Source organism: Engraulis encrasicolus, chromosome 12 (genome assembly GCF_034702125.1).
Source record: "Engraulis encrasicolus isolate BLACKSEA-1 chromosome 12, IST_EnEncr_1.0, whole genome shotgun sequence".
Lineage (NCBI taxonomy): Eukaryota > Metazoa > Chordata > Actinopteri > Clupeiformes > Engraulidae > Engraulis > Engraulis encrasicolus.
The window spans coordinates 33,370,133-33,390,238 of record NC_085868.1 but is presented as its reverse complement, the minus strand read 5'-3'; the positions used below and the strand labels follow the sequence as shown (position 1 = coordinate 33,390,238).

The 20,106-nt window shown below is 47.0% G+C and overlaps 1 protein-coding gene across 1 annotated transcript; it reads left to right on the top strand.

Moving 5' to 3' along the window:
* The first annotated feature begins 1,086 nt into the window (after window positions 1–1,086).
* LOC134459691 (indian hedgehog B protein-like) lies at window positions 1,087–19,978 on the top strand. The gene is made up of 3 exons (XM_063212077.1): window positions 1,087–2,094; window positions 13,987–14,248; window positions 18,417–19,978. The coding sequence occupies exons 1-3, from the start codon at window positions 1,795–1,797 to the stop codon at window positions 19,127–19,129; spliced, it is 1,275 nt and encodes a 424-aa protein (XP_063068147.1). The 5' UTR covers window positions 1,087–1,794; the 3' UTR covers window positions 19,130–19,978.
* The last annotated feature ends 128 nt before the right edge of the window (window positions 19,979–20,106 follow it).

The following is a 20,106-nucleotide window of genomic DNA, read 5'->3' as shown; positions in this document are numbered from 1 at the left end:
CCAGGTCTGGGTTGTATTGACATGGAAACGATGATATCGCAGAAATGTACATTGGGTAACAGATTATTGTGGTCCCGCTGGGATGGCGATGTCCCAAACATTTCCTTTAGTTTTCCTTTGCTATTCCCTGCTGGCGCGACTGACAGCGTGTATGAAAGGGCTCATGCACACAACGGCATCCATTGAGTTGTTTTTGATCATTACGTTGACAGAAACATTGGTTTGGAACCTCGGGCAAAGAAGACAGCTAGCCATACCGTTCTTTGTGATTACACCCTCGTGAAGTCGACATTTCCATCTGTAATATTAAATAATTGATAGTGATCATAGTCGCGTTGGTAGGAGACTGGTGGAGGGGCCGCCGGTATGACGGCAGTCGCAGTCGCCGGGTGTTGGGTATCCTGTCTCGGCCAGTGAAATCGAACCTCACCGCCTCAATTCACGGAGCCGCGACTCAATTCTTTTCGCATTCTCCCAATGACAGTGGCCCTGCGCTCTTTGTGTGTGTAAGTGTGTGACAGGGGGAGAGAGAGAGACGAGGTGAAGGAGAGGTAGATCCATCTGACGCAGAGAGAAATGTGTGCTTGTCTGAGAATGTTTGTGTGTGTGCGCGCGCGTGTGTGTGTGTGTATGCGTATGTGGTTTTGGTGCTTTCACGTTTCAGGCTCCACATCGTCCTTTAGCCTGCAGTAAATGATAACCGCCGGGGTCCAAAGGACTGTTGGCTCCAGGGTCGTGAGTCCAGACGCCAGTAAAAGTCTCCCTTGTTGGCAGACGCGACGCCTGTGGTAGCTGCAGGGGCTGTGTGGAGAGCAGAGACGCAACACCACGGGGCACTGCAAAGTCGCCCAGCCGGGCCAGGAGTCGCACTAGAGTCGGAGAGAAGGTTACAGTAGGCAGGGACACGGAGGACGGGGCAGGACTGAACTCAACTGGACTGGGCAGAGCAGGGCGCGGTCTGTGACTCTCTCTCTCTCTCTCTCTCTCTCTCTCTCTCTCTCTCTCTCTCTCTCTCTCTCTCTCTCTCTCTGTCTCTCTCAGCTTTCAGCCAGCCCAACGGGAGGAAACCAAACCGCCTTGGGGACACCCCACTGACCGCGACTGCGTCCACGCAGCCTGAGCCAGCACTAGCCAGCATGCAATAGCAATACCCAGCGCACTGTCGCTCCTGTTCCATGCGCAACAACCGACCCAACCAACCGCGGCCACCAATGGACGCTTCTCACAGCTCCAGAGAGAGAGAGAGAGAGAGTGAGTGAGTGAGAGAGGGAGACAGGGCCGCGTGGCTTTGAACCCTCCTGCCAAGATAAACGGGCCCTGCCCTATTTATGCCGCAGCCCTGTCTCCACGAGACGCACTCATTCGGAGACGCTCTTCTTCCTGGCGACGTGAGAGGCGAGGCGAGGCGAGGCTGGGAGCGTTTGTGCGCACAGCAAAGCAGAGCTGGCACTCTGATCTGGGTCACGCAGTGATACTACCCTTCACACAACAACAACAGCACACGCGCACAGCCCAAATAAACTCAAGGAGCCGGTGTCTTTGGGAGTGTGGAATGAGAACTTTTGCGCGCCACAATGGCGGGGATGGTGGTGAGCGGTGACCCGGACCCGAGGCCGTGTTTCTAAGGCACTCATCCTCCTCCCCCTTAATCATCACATCCCCAAAGTGGGGAGAGAGGCCGCGCCACAGGGGGAGGGGGTCCAGGCCGGCGATCGCTCACCTTTTACCGGTTTCTACCCGCTTGTGTTGCGCCGGAGGTTGCCCGGGCCGGCGGCAAAAGGACACTAGGTGGGAATGCGACTCGCCACGGTGGTGACGTTCCTCACCGGCTGCGCCTTGATTCTCTCTGCAGGCACGGGGGGCTGTGGCCCGGGCAGAGGCTACGGCAAGAGGCGGCCGCCGAGGAAACTCACGCCGCTCGCCTACAAGCAGTTCAGTCCTAACGTGGCCGAGAAGACGCTGGGCGCCAGCGGCCGCTACGAGGGGAAAATTACGCGCAACTCGGAGCGCTTCAAGGAGCTGACTCCCAACTACAACCCCGACATCATCTTTAAGGACGAGGAGAACACAGGTGCAGACCGGATGATGACGCAGGTAAGATAAGGGAGAGAACAGAACAGGTCCCCAAGCTCGGAACTGGAATCCCGTGTTCTCTCTTTATTTAGAATTACAGTTCACGCTTCTTTGTCCTTGATATAGCTGACCTGAATCAATACAGTGCTGTGTGTGTGTGTGTGTGTGTGTGTGTGTGTGTGTGTGTGTGTGTGTGTGTGTGTGTGTGTGTGTGTGTGTGTGTGTGTGTGTGTGTGTGTGGCGCGCGCGCGCGCATTGTGGTGGGCTTTTGCTGTTTTGCGCAATATCAGAAGATAACAATGACCCCGTGGCCATTCTCCCCTCAGCTCAGAGAACACAGGCACTCCCGTGCGTCTTATCACCAGTCAGTCGTTACAGGAACGCAGCGTGGAAAGGTGCGCAATAACACCTGTGCTCTTTGCAGTTTTGCTTTTGGGAGCTGGTTTGCATGCTGTGCGCACAAGACAATGGCGAATAAAAATAACTTAAAGACAAACGGCTTTTGTTTTGTATGACATGCGCATGCACTTGATTTCCATTGATCGTTTCAAACTATATCGAGATTTTCAAAACATATCATGTGGCACCTTTAACCCAGTAGGTGGCTGCATGCTTGGTGATTAGAGCTTGGTGGTACTGTGCTCGTTGTCCCAACGTATGGTATGGCGAGGATTGCGCAACTTTGAATCGCTCCCTTGAATGGCGCTTGAAAAAAGTGGAAGTTAAGACATTTAATTAACACTGTATTCTCTGTTTGGAGACCTGCACTTGGAAAAAGCCCCCGACCGAGCATGACCGGTGTGTGTTTGTGAATGTTTACCGTAAGCTTAAGGTTGACTGGACATGGGTCGCTCTGTGCCCTCTCTTTCCCCCACTGTCAGAGGTTTTTACGACGCCGCCATTGATGTGGTTCCGCTCAGAAATTTATTTGACTCCAGTGTCTAAGAATACAAGTATTTATATCAGAGGTCCCGGTGACCGCGAGCTTCCTCTGGATCTGAATGCGTGAGCGTTGAGTCCGACAGGGAACCCCACGTGGGAAGCGACGGGGGAGTGTGTGTGTGTGTGTGTGTGTGTGTGTGTGTGTCAAGAGGGGGGAACGACGGCTTGCCCGCAGATCTCACTTCGTCTTTACCTGTCACCTCTGGAGTTGAACGTTTACCTGACTCGCGCGCACAATTTATGAGCATGAGCAAGCCGCACGCGCCCGTATAGGCTTCTCAAAGACAGCCTCCGGTCTGTTTATTATTATTTTTTTATTTTGTGTTATTTTTCTGTTTGTTTTAGTAGCACACGTGTATAAAAATAACCCACTTCATATGCGTTTAAGGCTTAATTATACGCATATTTTCAGGCCCCTTATTTTTGATTCGGCGGCGACTCTCCCCTCTCCCGACTCGGAGGCGCGAGCGGCACCATACAGACGTGACTGTTCAGGGTCTCGAGACGTCGGTTGTGGCAGTACAGGCGCGTGTTGTCACAGCGCGAGCGGCTGATGTTTGTGTAGCTCGTGGTCAGCGCGAAAACCGCTCGTGCAGAAACCCCGTCGATCTCTACCTTAAAAGCAAAACCAACAGAGTCCACGAGCTGATTTATGAAGTCCAGTTCGCTCGGGCGACCGCAGAGAAAAAATAGAAGGTTTGAAATCCACACCGGTCTGTGAATAGGCATCTATTACCGCTCCGCAGCCACTCTATTCTTATCCCCCAAACCCAGCGAGCGACCGACATGGAAAAAGTGATTTCACAAATTTGAAAATGTCAATTTTCCTATCTGCTGTCAGACATCCCTGGGCGAGAGAGAAAGCCGTGGTTGTGCTTGAAGGGAGACTAGCGGACACACTGGTTACTGGAGCGTCTCTCTCTCTCGGTCAAATGAATGAACTTTGTGGCACACACCTGAGAGGACAGCCGGGCGCCCCGGTGAAGGAGAGACAGACACACAAGCCCCCCCCCCTTTCGCACCACCGAGTCTAAATTTGGCCCATTAGCTCTCTTTTATTTCACACTGAATTATTAGCCACTTACATCCAGGTGGAAACAAGCTGCTCTTGTTCCCCGGGTCGCTAAAAGGGATAGATATGTGGCACCGGGGGAAGCGGTGTGGTCGTAACGCCTCCTCCGACATGACCCGCGTAAATCACAGTCGTTAGACAACGTCTCGAGTTCAAGTCGGTACAGCCTCGCCTCTCTCGCACCTTTCACCGTCGGTGGCAAATTGCGCAAATTAATGACCCCCTCTCTCTCGCGCGCGCTCTCACCCTGTGAGTTTCTGACGTTGGGCACGCCAGGCAGAGGAAAGCCTTGTAGAGGAACTAATTTAGAGTGACCTTCTGAACCCTCGCCATCAGTAGGCTACTCTAGCTTGTGTGCCTTTAATGTTCAGTCGTCTTTCAGCCTTGCTTTTAATCAGTCATCTTACAATGTTAACATTTAGAAACCAGACTGCTACATTAAGAAAAGGAGAGTGTGTCCCTGCATGTGTTCTGGACAAGTGGGAACTAGGGGTGGGCGGTATGGCCAAAAATGTATACCTCGGTATAATTTTAGCCACGGTATATATCACGGTATATATCACGGTATTTTACATTTGTGTAAAATTTAAGCATTCCGTCGCAAAATGTACAAAACACCTTTTTTTTACTTTTGCATTTGCATTTTTTAAACATTTGCATTTTTGTAATGTGTGTGAATTCTTGCTATTCAAATCTTTTGAAAACAAACAAAAACTATGTAAAATGCATTTTGCAATGCAATAGGCTACAACACTGTCAATTTCACCAAGTCTAGAAGGGGTTAAACTAGGGAAGGGAGGGTTGTCAAACTGAACATGGATTTTATCCAATAAATCGTTCATTTGACTCTTTTTTTCTATTTCTGGAGTTGCTGGGGGTAATTTGGAAATGTGTGCTTGCATCTGTGATTATGCCAAGCCTAATGGTTCAGCTGTTATTGTTAAAGTAAAAAAAAAAAACGAACTTTAACATGAGGCAGCTAGCAATGCATTGTAGAACTAATGCATTTAAATGGCAGCTATCACTGCAGCAGCGGTTAGCGTGCTAACGTTAGCGAAATCGCTAAATCACATTTTAAACAGTGAACAGTCATCTAAGTTACTAACACCCAGCCAGATATCGTGAATGATATTATCTCACCTGGACACAACATACAGTAAGGCTGGCGCAAATGTAAAGCAACCAGTAGCACATAGATTTAGCACATTTCTGTTGTCAGACACCAGCATTGACATGAATGACTTGGGCTGTTAGCTTGCTAAATTGCTTTTCACACACCACTGTACATTAAATTGTGGAGACCAGAATCGAAATCACATACAGTTTAAAACAATAGTTCACTACACTAACTATACATTTTACACTTAAAGCTTAAATGAAATTGTGCTTCTGTTCTACAACCACATTCTTTTGCTACTACGAGAGACAGTCTTGTGGATGTTCAAAACGTTGTCTATTACTGCCATCTGCAGGACGCAATGCGCTATGGCGGTAGAGCGGTATGGACAAAATCCATACCTTGGGGGAAAAAATACCTCGCACGATAGTATACCGTCCATACCGCGCACTCCTAGTGGGAACCACGTGTCCTGGACCCTCTGCAATAAACCAATTACTGCAGGTCTTTATTCTAGTGGTGTGGAAAGACATAGGATGTTTTGCTTATTGGTTGTTTTTTTTATTTATTTATTTTTTTGAGTAGGGGGGGGGGCGTGGGGGTCTAAATTGTTTTGCACATCAATCCAATCTAACAAACCAAATGTGCCAAACCATTACGACAGCAATTATGATGGGGCGACAAAGAGGGTGCCATCAGAATAATGCTGTGTGTGTATGTGAGAGAGAGAGAGAGAGAGAGAGAATGAGAAAGAGAGAAAAGGCATAAATCTACTAATCTTTAGGCCTACAACTCTGTTGTGCTTCCTCCTTCAGGTTTGTTTAATACCTTATCAACAAGCTCTCCGGATTTAATGAAAGAAGTAGTTCCGTATCACCTAACTATATGATTTACATTAAAGGCGCGGCGGTGTCTTTGAACCAGCTGTGTCCGAGACTGTGTCATAAAGCCACATTTCCTTGAACTTGTTTGTCTTTCCACGGTAAACCATTGTTGTTGCCAAGCGTTTTACACCCACAGTCTACCCCTCACTTGGGACATCCTGTTACTATGTAACAAAGTTGGCATTAAAGGTAGCCTGATTATCATTGACTTTCAAATCTCTTCGAGACAATAATAAACAATAATAAAAACAGTTTTTTATATTTTACTTTAAAAGCCCTTCTAGGGACGGGCATTGGAAATTATCCTATGATACTTGAAAATGCTATGATAAAATGCTATGATACTTATCTGTTAGATTGTTGTACAGCCTACATGATGTGTACCTGTCCCTACTCAAATAAACCATAACTGAACTGAACTTGGTCTGACCAAGAGCATAACAATTTTCATTTCCCAAACGGCATGGTTGACAAGCCTACCTTGATTTGCTAATGATTGTTTGATTCCCGACAAAGTGGGAGGGGTTCCCGATTTTCCGGGAGCTCAGAAAATACTTGCATTGCTCTTGACCTGACTAGTAGCAACGCTGAAGGTGTTGCGTCACTAGGAGGGCACGGCCTGGCTAGCATGAAGGTGTTTCCAGTCTTTCACTCTTTCTCTCTATCTGCTACTCTCCACTTACTAACATTATTCCGTCACGTCCAGTTTTTTTCTGTCATTAATTTGACGGTCAAGATAGCACTTTTTTTTGTTTCTGGTGTGTGTGTGTGTGTGTGTGTGTGTGTGTGTGTGTGTGTGTGTGTGTGTGTGTGTGTGTGTGTGTGTGTGTGTGTGTGTGTGTGTGTGTTTGAAAGTTAGGAGTGTAGGCTATGTGCACTGTACTGTATATGTGTGTGCATGGGTCTTTGTGTTGTGCACATGTGTAGGTGTTGTGTGTGTGGATCACAGTATTATAGTGAAGTAATAAGTATCCAGGTTTGCATGCGTGACTAACCTTAGAGCTGGGTGGAGGGAGGACAGCCACATACACTATATCTTTTTTTTAAATAATTTTTTTGGTGGTGTCATACCTATTTTTTGATATGACCGTTTTTTTGCCTTCGTTTTCAACAGGACAGTGGAGGAGAGACAGGAAGTGAGTGGGAATAGAGAGACGGGAACAGAATTGAACCCGGGTCGACGGTGTAGTAACCTAAAGGGGGGTTTAGAGTCGCGCGTTCGCGGGGGTTCTGCACAGAGAATGAGCCACAGCGCCCCCCTGTGCAGCGACAAAACGACCCCTGGCTGCAGTACACGCATGTTTCTCCCAGGCTGAAATGTCCGTGAGCTGAGCTATGCTTGAAGACGGTGATTGGTCAATGCGCTTACGGCAGTCCGGGGGGAACTCAGCCCTGATAGGTCAGTTGTGTTCTATTCTTCTACCCTACCGCGGAGGTTTGAAGGAAAACGAAAAACACGATGCAGATGACTTGGCAGGAAATCACTGGAGTTTACTTGACAGGGAGAAGAGAAACTGTTTTTTATTTCAGTAGTACAACTTCCAAAAAATCAATTAGAAATATCCATAAAAGGCCATCATGGAAATGATATGTTTGTAGTGTGGTAGTAGCAAAGAAGCCTCTTTGTTCTTTTGTAGTGTGGCAGCTAGCTCATTAAAAAAGGGTTCACTAATGTCCTGTAGAGTTTGAATGGGTTTGGCTGACAGTTGCTAAGCTAGCTGTTAATTAGATAGGCTATCTATTGTATTTAAAAATGGCTTTTGTTTCATTTAACCACCTCAACTGTAAAACATGAATAAAGAGAGACTCTTGTATGCTATCATCCATGTCTAATTACGCCACAACTTTTTAAATTAATAGCAAGAAGCCTCTTTGTTGATACAGTATATAGTACAAGTAGTGTGGCTAGCTAGCTTCTAAAACAGGGTTCGCTAATGTCCTGTAGAGTTTGAATGGGTTTGGCTGACAGTTGCTAAGCTAGCTGTTAATATGGCCATTAGATGTATTGTATTTAAAACGGCTTTTGTTTGGCATTTTAACCACCTTAACCACCTGATAAAGAGAGAATCTTGTATGCTATCATTCATGTCTAATTACGCCACAACTTTTTAAATTAATAGCAAGAAGCCTCTTTGTTAGTGGTAGAATTACGTTTCAGGTGGCTAGTCAACTAGCTATGATTTTGTAATGACTGATTTAGCTGGCTAGCTACTACTAGGCCCCAGGTGTGAATGGCCATTCATGCTGTCTATTGTCTTTTAAAATGGCGTTTGTCTTGCATTTAATCTCATGTAGTACTTGACCAAAAATAAACTGATGTTGTACCATCTAATTATGCCCCAACTTTTAGAAGTAGGCTACTAGTGGAATATTACGTTTTACATAGCCAGCTGATTAGCTTTGTGATTCATTCTAGGGACTGGGCTCAACTGAATGAGTTAGTTCGCCCCCTGTTGTCACGGAGGTGAATTGACGTCACCACTCTTGAATTTTCGGCGGGAAAAAAAACACCACGCCCTTTCGCACGCATTCGCATGTAGGTCGACTATGAGGCAATACCCCCGCTGACAGTACGTCTATGCTTTACCCCGCAATCGGCACCGCGTGACTATGCATCAGCCTTAAAGGGGGGTTTAGAGTCGCGCGTTCGCGGGGGTTCTGCACAGAGAATGAGCCACAGCGCCCCCCTGTGCAGCGACAAAACGACCCCTGGCTGCAGTACACGCATGTTTCTCCCAGGCTGAAATGTCCGTGAGCTGAGCTATGCTTGAAGACGGTGATTGGTCAATGCGCTTACGGCAGTCCGGGGGGAACTCAGCCCTGATAGGTCAGTTGTGTTCTATTCTTCTACCCTACCGCGGAGGTTTGAAGGAAAACGAAAAACACGATGCAGATGACTTGGCAGGAAATCACTGGAGTTTACTTGACAGGGAGAAGAAAAAACTTTTTTTTTATTTCAGTAGTACAAGCTTCCAAAAAATCAATTAGAAATATCCATAAAAGGCGCCATCATGGAAATGATATGTTTGTAGTGTGGTAGTAGCAAAGAAGCCTCTTTGTTCTTTTGTAGTGTGGCAGCTAGCTCATTAAAAAAGGGTTAATGTCCTGTAGAGTTTGAAATGGGTTTGGCTGACAGTTGCTAAGCTAGCTGTTAATTAGATAGGCTATCTATTGTATTTAAAAATGGCTTTTGTTTCATTTAACCACCTCAACTGTAAAACATGAATAAAGAGAGACTCTTGTATGCTATCATCCATGTCTAATTACGCCACAACTTTTTAAATTAATAGCAAGAAGCCTCTTTGTTGATACAGTATATAGTACAAGTAGTGTGGCTAGCTAGCTTCTAAAACAGGGTTCGCTAATGTCCTGTAGAGTTTGAATGGGTTTGGCTGACAGTTGCTAAGCTAGCTGTTAATATGGCCATTAGATGTATTGTATTTAAAACGGCTTTTGTTTGGCATTTTAACCACCTTAACCACCTGATAAAGAGAGAATCTTGTATGCTATCATTCATGTCTAATTACGCCACAACTTTTTAAAATTAATAGCAAGAAGCCTCTTTGTTAGTGGTAGAATTACGTTTCAGGTGGCTAGTCAACTAGCTTTGATTTTGTAATGACTGATTTAGCTGGCTAGCTACTACTAGGCCCCAGGTGTGAATGGCCATTCATGCTGTCTATTGTCTTTTAAAATGGCGTTTGTCTTGCATTTAATCTCATGTAGTACTTGACCAAAAATAAACTGATGTTGTACCATCTAATTATGCCCCAACTTTTAGAAGTAGGCTACTAGTGGAATATTACGTTTTACATAGCCAGCTGATTAGCTTTGTGATTCATTCTAGGGACTGGGCTCAACTGAATGAGTTAGTTCGCCCCCTGTTGTCACGGAGGTGAATTGACGTCATTAAAATCTTCTCCTCCCTCCCCCCTTGCCCCACTCTTGAATTTTTCGGCGGGAAAAAGAAAAAAAACCACCACGCCCTTTCGCACGCATTCGCATGTAGGTCGACTATGAGGCAATACCCCCGCTGACAGTACGTCTATGCTTTACCCCGCAATCGGCACCGCGTGACTATGCATCAGCCTTTAGTGTCCTACTGTTAGGCTACGGCAGGGCCAAAAGGACAGTTTGAGAGACGACGGGAAACGAGTGGGAGGGAGCGATGGGGAAGCATCGGGAAAAGACCTCGGGCTAGAATCGAACCCCGGTCCCCAGCGTGACAGTGCAGTGCCCTACCGTTTGAGCCACGGCAGGGCCATAATACACTATTTCTATTACTTTTTTTCTCATTCAATGGGATAATTTACAAGTAGTGGGTCTCTGCTCCCATGTTTTAAAACTTTTTAGCCATGTTTCAATAAAGGCTTTTTAATATTTTTCCACAAGAAGAGTGCCTTGGACTCCCTTTTTTGACAAGATATTGTTTTTTCCCCAACACCAAAGAGCACCTTCAAGATTTTTTCTGAACAATTCCCTGAGCACTTCGGATTTTCTCTTCACTTGATAATTTACAAGTAGGTTTGGGTTACCTGAATGGTCGCAGTACACCCAAGTCTGAAACCCATGACCTGTGGCATCCATGAACACTCTCCCCTCTAAAAGTCAATACTATCTGGGTCACAGAATCAGTGTAGCCTGGGTGATCCTGGTAGACCCAATGCAGTGGCCTACAGTTTGAGCCATGGCCGGGCCAGCAATTACTTAATACAGGGTTTCCCAAACTGGGGTGCGTGCACCCCCGGGGTGTGCGGCCTGCCATAAGGGGGTGCGTGAGCTGAATAGAGCAATGGCGGATATGTGAGTTTTTATCTAGCATTAATGAACATTAAGTAGTTTTTAATAGTATGGTGCATTATATGCTGGAAGGGTCCATCTGAAGTGTAGTTTAATTCCAAGACTATTGGAAAAGAGGATTCGCCAAAACGACTGTGCATAATGTGCAGTGATTGAATGAGCAGTGAATCCATACTTGTGCGCCCATCAGCACACCAAAATCTTCGCTCAGGCGGTGCGCGAACCACATTGAAATGCACATGGGGGTGCGCAGGGAAAAAAGTTTGGGAACCCCTGACTTAATACATTCTATGCTAAGCTTTGTATGCACTGCCAAAGTGGCATGTATTGCACTGGCCCAGCCATCCTCAGTGTGACTATGGCTGCACCTTCTTATGTGACCTCTGACTTGTATGACTTTGACTTATATGACCTTTCGACCTTTCCTGCACCTGTACCGGTGCCAGTGAAATTACAAGCTGAACTCCTTGGTCATACACAGTATTACACTAGTATGACACAAGACAGGGCCTTTAGTAATGCTCGACTACAGCTTGGCCATTGCCATTCTAGTAACCGCAAATGTATAACTCGGTGTCTCAACGAGTGAAGGATATCTTCTGTGCCTTCAGGCCCTTTATTTTTGAGACAGGAAACAAGTGGGGAGAGAGAGATGAGGAAGGATTATCAAATGACCCGGACCCGGAATTGAACCCAGATCGCCAGAGTAAATTGTATTCTTAGAGACTGGGAGGAATGGGTGGGTTGGCTAGTTGATTAGCAAGTTGGTGGACAGCAACAGCAGCCCCATCCCTTCACCCTCTTGTGCTGTACTGGTGCCACTGACTATATTTTAAAGATTTGAAATTATTTTGAGTTGGGCGCCAGGCAGCGAGAACACTGCTGTTGGTTTAACTTACGTTACAATCCCACACTGAATGAATAACCAGTGACCAGAAAAGAACTCAGTTCGACCAGACCAGAAGTTTCTCTCTGACCTCATCATAACTCCTCTCCCTATCTACTTCTTCTTTGCTTTATTGTACCGTGTTGCTGGTTCAATTCCGATACCGCCAGGGCGGTTGGGGGGACTGATTAACCAGCACTCTCCCCAAACTTCCTCCATGACTGAGGTACCCTGAGCATGGCACTGTCCCACCAACCTACTCCCTTGGGGCACCAGCAGGGCTACCCCCTTTGCATGGTTGTGGCATAAATGCAATTTCCTTGTGCACACTGTGCTGTGGAGTACTGTGTCACATTTAGCGTGCAACTTTCACAGTGGATCTTTCACTTTTCTTTCTCGGTGAACATGTGGCCCTAAACGATCTCTCTCTGTCTCTGACCTCCTCACTCCTCTCCATGACGTCTCCATCCCTGACCTTGACCTATTGACCTCTGTCTCCTTAACGCGGTAAAAGCTTAAAACCACCGCCCATCCTGCTGTGACTAGAGATGCTCTGATGAATCGGCCACCGATCAAGATTGCCCAATATTATGTAAAAATAGCAAGGCACCCATCTTCTTTGTAGTTACCATGCCTTTATTTTAATGGGCGTAATATGATTAAAACACTTCGACACGTTTCGGCATGAGGCCTCCGTCAAGACGTGAGCTCACTTCTGGCATGAAGACTTCATGTCGAAACATGCCAAAGTGTTTTAATCATGTTATGCCCATTAAAATAAAGGCATTTTAATTACAAAGAAGATGAGTGCCTTGGTATTCCACAACTTAAAACGCCTGTCACCAAAGAGCTTCTATCAACTTCTATCGACAGCCAACTGATTAGTTATGAATCGCTGCAGCAGATGAGGGATGGAGTGTAGCCTAGAAAATCTCCTGCTGCTTTGCACACTCGGGGTCGAAAGGTGATGACTGTAGTTTGTTTGAATAGATTCAACTGAAAATTGACAATAAAGTCCGCACAACAGGTTCCCATTTCTTTTCATTTAATGTGACGTTTCGGGCAGCATGCCCTTCATCAGACATGAAACGTCACATTAAATGACAAGAAACGGGAGCCTGGTGTGCGGACTTTATTTTCAATTTTCATGTGACTTTGCTGGTCCTGCACCCAGAATATTTTTGAGACGGATGTGCATGTTTCTTTACTGAACTAGACTAGATTCAACTGACATGATTGGCTATGGGCTACGCATATGCCAAATGACACATTAGTAACTCCCAATAAACGGCTACGGGCAATTATAAACCACACCTTTCCTGCAAGAAATTGCTTAGTATAGCCTCCAAGCGATCTCACTTGTGAGAATGGCTCTTTCTCAATGCCCAGTGTTCTAGTCTGGCTGGGACGTAAAACACCCAGTGACTGGATACTCTTTGGGGAACTCCGTGGAGTATCCAATCACCAGGAGTTTCATGTCCTAGCAAGGCTAGAGCACTTGGCATTGAGATGGCCCCATCGTCTGGTGTTTAACAGGTAAGATGGAGAGTGGCCCATCAGGGAAAATCGTTAGGTAGAGAGTAGGAGGGGCTTTCCTCAAAGCCATATGCTGAGTTTTGGAGGTGCATGAAGTTGTTGTTTCTTGTGTGCCGGCTATCAAGTGTGTTTTTAAAGTTTCATTTCAATTTTGAATAAATTGTTGGGAAATGTCTGCAATAATTCCGATGAGATGGACATAAAATGGGTTGAGAAACGACCCAGGCTAGATTCAAACCCGGGTCCCCACGGGCAGCTGGATGTTCTATGGCGTGTATGCTTTAATGCGGTGCACAACACAAAACATTTGACTATTTTACACCCTATTTTTTTCAAGTCTTTGTGCTTTGTTTTTGTGGAGTTAGAAACTGGAATGACAAAATCACCCTATGCCGCAATGGTGAAGAATCGTTTTAAAAATCCTGGATCCGGATCGTGATCCGGATCACCACCAAAATCACTTTTTCCTTATGTCATTTCCAACAACTCCACAAAATTTACAAAATGCGTTCATTACTTTTCGAGTTTTCCTGCTTACAGACAGACAAACAGACAGACAAACCAACACGACCAAAGACATAACCACCTCGGCGGAGTTAATTATAATGAGCTATTCAACCATTCAACCTATCTGCCCACCTAACCTTGACCTATTGACCTGTTCCCCTCGTGACAGCGCTGCAAGGACAAGCTGAACTCCTTGGCTATCTCGGTGATGAACCTGTGGCCGGGCGTGCGTCTGCGCGTCACCGAGGGCTGGGACGAGGACGGCCACCACTCGGAGGAGTCCCTCCACTACGAGGGCCGCGCCGTCGACATCACCACCTCGGACCGCGACCGCAACAAATACGCCATGTTGGCCCGGCTGGCCGTGGAGGCCGGCTTCGACTGGGTCTACTACGAGAGCAAGGCGCACATACACTGCAGCGTCAAGTCAGGTGAGGTTTTGTGTGTGTGTGTGTGTGTGTGTGTGTGTGTGTGTGTGTGTGTGTGTGTGTGTGTGTGTGTGTGTGTGTGTGTGTGTGTGTGTGTGTGTGTGTGTGCGCGTGCGTGTGTGTGTGTTGTCCAAGTCAGGGCTTGACACTGGCACCTGCCAACCGGCAATTTCAGTGTCACTAGCCAATTTGGCAGGTAGCTTATTCTTTTTTGCCGTCCAGCGGGTGGCGCTGGTTCACCAGGCTAAGAATAGCCTGCAATATACTACACTTTGCCCCCTGTATATCAATTGTGTATCAATTGTTTGTAGAAGTTTGAGAAGCTCAGTTACTCATACTCAGTTTCTATATGATTTATGTCCATGTAGAAAGCTGTGCACTCATCTTCTTGCTTTAGCACCTCATCATCTGAAGTTAGAAAGCGCCATGATAAATAAAAAAAATGAAACAATATCAAATTGGTGGCTAGTAGAATAGCTGAATGGCTAGTTACTCGGGAAAAGCACTGGCCACAATGGCCAGCAAGCGAAAAAGTTAATGTCAAGCCCTGGTCCAAGTGTGTGTGTATTTGTTTGTGTGTTGGTGTGGACGGGTTTGGGTGTGTGTGTGTGTGTGTGTGTGTGTGTGTGTGTGTGTGTGTGTGTGTGTGTGTGTGTGTGTGTGTGTGTGTGTGTGTGTGTGGATGTACAAGTGTGTGTGTGTCTGTGTGCTCAACTGGATAAATGAGAGCAAGGCACACATACACTGCAGCGTCAGAACAGTCGAGGGCGGGGGTGACGTTGTGTATGGACAAGTACATGTGTGTGTGTGTTTGCATTTGTGTTTTGTTTTTGTTTTGTTTTCAAGGTCCGTGCAATTCAGTTGTGTTGCTGTACATACAGTACTATGACAGCTCCAGACATATTGCAGGGATCTACGTTCGTACAAAGAAGTTACTAGATGATTCCTTTAGGAGTCCTCATTCATACACATGCATGTAGTATGCACATATTCATGCCCAGGATCATCATTGAGACATAATAAAGTAAATATTATAATAAATACAGTAAATATTCAATCCCTTACGTGATTTATAATCTACAAACAAACAGACGGAAAGGAGGGACATTCACAATAATGCCTTGTAACCATGACTAACAAATACGCCCTCAGCTGTGTGTGTGTGTGTGTGTGTGTGTGTGTGTGTGTGTGTGTGTGTGTGTGTGTGTGTGTGTGTGTGTGTGTGTGTGTGTGTGTGTGTGTGTCTGTGTCTGTGTCTGTGTCTGTGTCCGTGCGTGTGTGGGCGTGCTTGTGTGTGTGTGTGTGTGTGTTTGTGTGTGTTTGTGTGTGTGTGTGTGTGTGTGCACGCGCGTGTGTGCGTGTGCATGTGCGTGCTTGAATGTGTGTGTGTGTGTGTGTGTTTGATCCCCCTCCGCCAAACACACCAAAGCGCAGTGAGAGAATGCAAACAGGACTGGCGAACCAAACACCTTGTTAATAAAAAACAAAAAGAAAACAAAAAACTGGGCTTTCTTTTTCTGCTGCCTTCTAAGTCTTCTATACCTTCTTCTGATTCTGTCCATCTTGTTTTTCCCCTCCACGTCACCCTAACAGGCTCTCACCTCATCACTCTCCTCCTCATCACCCCTTCTTCTACACTCCTTTTCTGTCTGGGCATTACGGCTTCACTGGGAACTAGTGACCCCTGCTGGCAGAAGACTGACTAACCTCAACTTCAGGTCAACAGAACTTAAGTCACACACTACTGTTTCAATGCATTAAGGCACGGCCACCGTTACAAGGCTGTTGTTATATTACCAGAGCAGCGATGGCCAAGTTGTATTGTATTGCTAAAGGCTATGTGTAGTCATGTAGTGTAGTACTATCTATAGTAGTAAAGGGTTTCAACAAATAGTAAAAGTATTCCACAGGCGTACGGTATCTGTTCCTATTATGAACCCAACGTCCCACATATAAACAACAGGCAAAAAAAAAAGTGGAAATAATCCGGCCCGGATTTGGTTCGAATGCGGCCCTCATCTAGTGCTAGTCTGGGGCCAATTTGGGATTGCAGGGTTGTACACTTATTTCCCGCCACAAGGCACCACTTTTAAAATAACTTAGTGTTCTGTTATGCACATTAGGAAAAAAGAAGTTATTTTCTAGTACAGTAATACAGTAGGAGTGTTCTGACCTTTTTACGCCAGCTAGCTACTGTGGCAAACATGTCAGGGTGTCTGTCTGAGTTAGCGCTGTCTGTTTTCCTAATCTGGCACCTGGCAGACAGACAGACTGGCAGGCAGGCAGGCAGACAGACAGACAGACAGACAGACAGACAGACAGACAGACTGGCAGGCAGGCAGGCAGACAGACAGACAGACAGACAGACAGACTGGCAGGCAGGCAGGTAGACAGACAGACAGACAGACAGACTGGCAGGCAGGCAGGTAGACAGACAGACAGACAGACAACAAGCATGGCTCTTAATAATTAGTCCAAAGGGCAGTAGAGTTGCCTCGGCAGGACTCGAACCCATGTCCTCTGGGGGACCAAACTACTACTGACTATCTACTACATCACAGAGGCAGGCTTGTTGGCATGGCAGGGTTAGTGTACTCACAACCCTAATGATAATCACTCCATCACAGACAGGCAGGCAGACAGGCAGACAGGCATACGAACAGCTGGATAGGCAGACAGGCAGACTGGCAGACAGACAGACAGGCAGACAGACAGACAGACAGACAGATAGCACGCATATAATAGCTCTTGCCCATTAGTGCGCTGTCACTTTCACCCACTAACCAGCTATGCTGCTTTTCAGCTGACTGCCTCTATATAGACTCGTACGAGATAGACAGCAGCTTTCTCCGAGCTTATGCCTCTCATCTAAATAATAAAACATCTTTTGATGCATCATTTGATCCATAACATTAACGATTAGTGTTAATTATATAGGCCTAGTTGGACCATAATTACTATGGAATCGTCAGTTTTGATTAGTGGCCTGTAGTATGGAAGAGGTGGTCAGATGAACTGTGTGACCCTCTGCACTCATACCAGAGAGTCCTGACCTTTTTCTTTTTTTTCTCTTTGTCCTTTTTCCTGTTTTCCTTCCTTCCTTTCCTTTCCTTCCTTTCTTTCCCTCCCTTGTTTTTGTGTTCCTCTATCCCTTCTTCGTGTCTGTTTCTGTTTCTGTTTCTTCTCTCTCCTCTCCTCTCTGCCCAGATCGATATGCAGCCTCCCTCTCCCTGAGTTGATTGGACCAGAAATCGTCGCTTTTGTTTATTTTATTATTTATTTTTTATGTTCATGTATTTTTTTTATACTTATGTAAAGCATTTGTACGTATCCACCTACACACTCACACGACTGAAAACAGAGCTTGATTCTGAGAAACTGCAGACATTTTGGTGACATCATCACCATGTGCCACAACCTCTTGCAGGTTGTCACACACATAATATGAAGCTTATATGGAGTAAAGGAAGGCACACAGGTGTTATTAGCCATGGACACGAGGACACTGTATCCAACAACACACACACACACATACACACACACACACACACACACACACACACACACACACACACACACACACACACACACACACACACACACACACACACATACACACATTCCTAGTCACCCACCACGTGTCAACCCAAGTCTCTCATGCCAAAAAGCGCAGTCAGTCAGCATCCATCTCCTCTCCCTCTGCCAATTGGGAGATGTGGGCTGTTACACCATAAGCGGCCACAAGGGGGCTCACTCTGCAACTGTTTCGTCTTCAACTCACAACAGGAACACAGTTTTTTGGAGCACTGTGTAAATTAGTGTAAGTTCCTCTCTGTTGGCCTGCAACAATACTTGTTTGTGGGCGTTAAAGCAAAACTAAATGTCTTTTTAAACTTTAAAATAATGTTTCAGAAGAAGTAAAATTAAATTGATTGTTTCAGTGGTTATGACCTTGTAACTGAGTGAAAGGGAACTCTGAAATCCTCCATGGGCAATAATCACACTCTTCTCTTCTCTTCTCTTCTTGCGTCCTTTCTTATCGCCTTCTCTTCTCTTCTCTTCTCTTCTCTTCTCTTCTCTTCTCTTCTCTTCTCTTCTCTTCTCTTCTCTTCTCTTCTCTCCCTCCCTTCTCTTGTCTCCCTCTCTTCTCTTCTCCGCTCTTCTCTCACAGAGAACTCAGTGGCGGCCAAAACCGGCGGCTGTTTCCCGGCAACCTCCTGGGTGACCTTGGAGGACGGAGGTCAACGGCTAATGAGCGACCTCCGACCCGGCGACCGAGTCCTGGCCTCGTCCAATCACGAACGAGGAGACGGTGGCGACAGTGACCTCATCTACAGCCCCGTCCTCGCCTTCCTGCACCGTGACCCCGCGACCCGGAAGCACTTCTACACCATCGGCACGGAGAGTGGCACCCGGCTCTCCCTCACCGCCTCCCACCTCCTCTTCGCCTCCCGCGGGCCCTGCAACGCCACCTGGGTCGCGGCCCATATGTGGACCGTGTTTGCATCTGACGTTCAGCCCGGGATGTGCGTCGTCGTGACCTCCGGACAGGCAGGGGGCAGCGTTGGCGTCGAGCACCCTGCTCGATTGTCCCGGGTGGTGGACGTGCAGGCGCGGGAGGGAGAGGGGCTGTTTGCCCCGCTTACGGAGCATGGGACGCTGGTGGTGGACGGGGTTCTGACGTCGTGCTATGCAGTGGTGGAGGACCACTCCCTGGCCCACTGGGCTTTCGGGCCGCTCCGGACGCTTCTACGCTGGACGGGAACGGACCGGCACCACCAGGACTCCTCCGGTGCCCTGCACTGGTACTCGCGAGCCCTGCACTGGGTCGGAACGCGGCTCCTGGACTCGGCACAGTTCCACCCATGGGCAGGACAGATTTAAACCAGAGAGACACAGTGAGAGAAAGGACGTCTGCGCTTCAGCCCTTGTGGTGCTCAGCCACAGTCGAGGACAACAGAATCAAGACAGACTGGGCTACTTCTCAGTGACTAGACCCAGGGATGACCGGAGCACACAACATACTTTTAGAGGGTTTTTTTATTTTTTGGCGCACAATGTGACTGACGTTTCAACGCACCTGCGTCTTCCTCAGAGTCACTCTAAAGTTGAGTTTGTCTTCAAGAGAGATAGAGTACATGATATGCACACTCACTGGCGTATCTTGCCACCAGGCTAGGCAGGCAGCTGCTTGGAGCAACATTGGGGGGCGACATTGATGAAATGATGATGAAAGTAGATCTTTAAAGAGACAATTTTGAGTTCATTTAAAACTGGCAACATCTTTGGAGGCTGTTTGTTAAACAGCTCATTAGAGGTAGCCTGATTATCGTCGACTTTCAAATCTCTTCGAAACCAAGAGCATAACAATTAACATTTCCCAAAGGGGATTTCCCAAATGGCCTCCCTTGGTTTGCTAATGATTGTTTGCTTCCCAACAAAGTGGGAGAAGTTCCCGTATTTGCGGGAACTCAGAAAGTACTTGCATTGCTCTTGACCTGACTGGTAGCGACGCTGAAGCTGTTGCGTCACTAGGAGGGCGCGGCCTGGCTACATTACAGGGGGAGGCAGGGCTGATGACAGGTTTGGCCGGGCCCAGAACAAAGTTGTCTGAAAGGGCCCCACCCCAGCCTAATACATACAATGTAATGAGGGCCGGATTTTGGGCGGCCCTCTCTGTCCCCTTAGTCCTCCCCCTGTCGGCAGGGCACCCCTGGGGTGAGTGACCATTGGGCTTGTTCATGATGAAGCAGTGCTGCCTGCGGCAACCGAACAGAACGCATGCGTACCGTAACATTGCAGGGGTTGCAGGGGTTGTTCCACGATAGACCATTCATTCGAAAGTGGGGGTGACAGTCAAC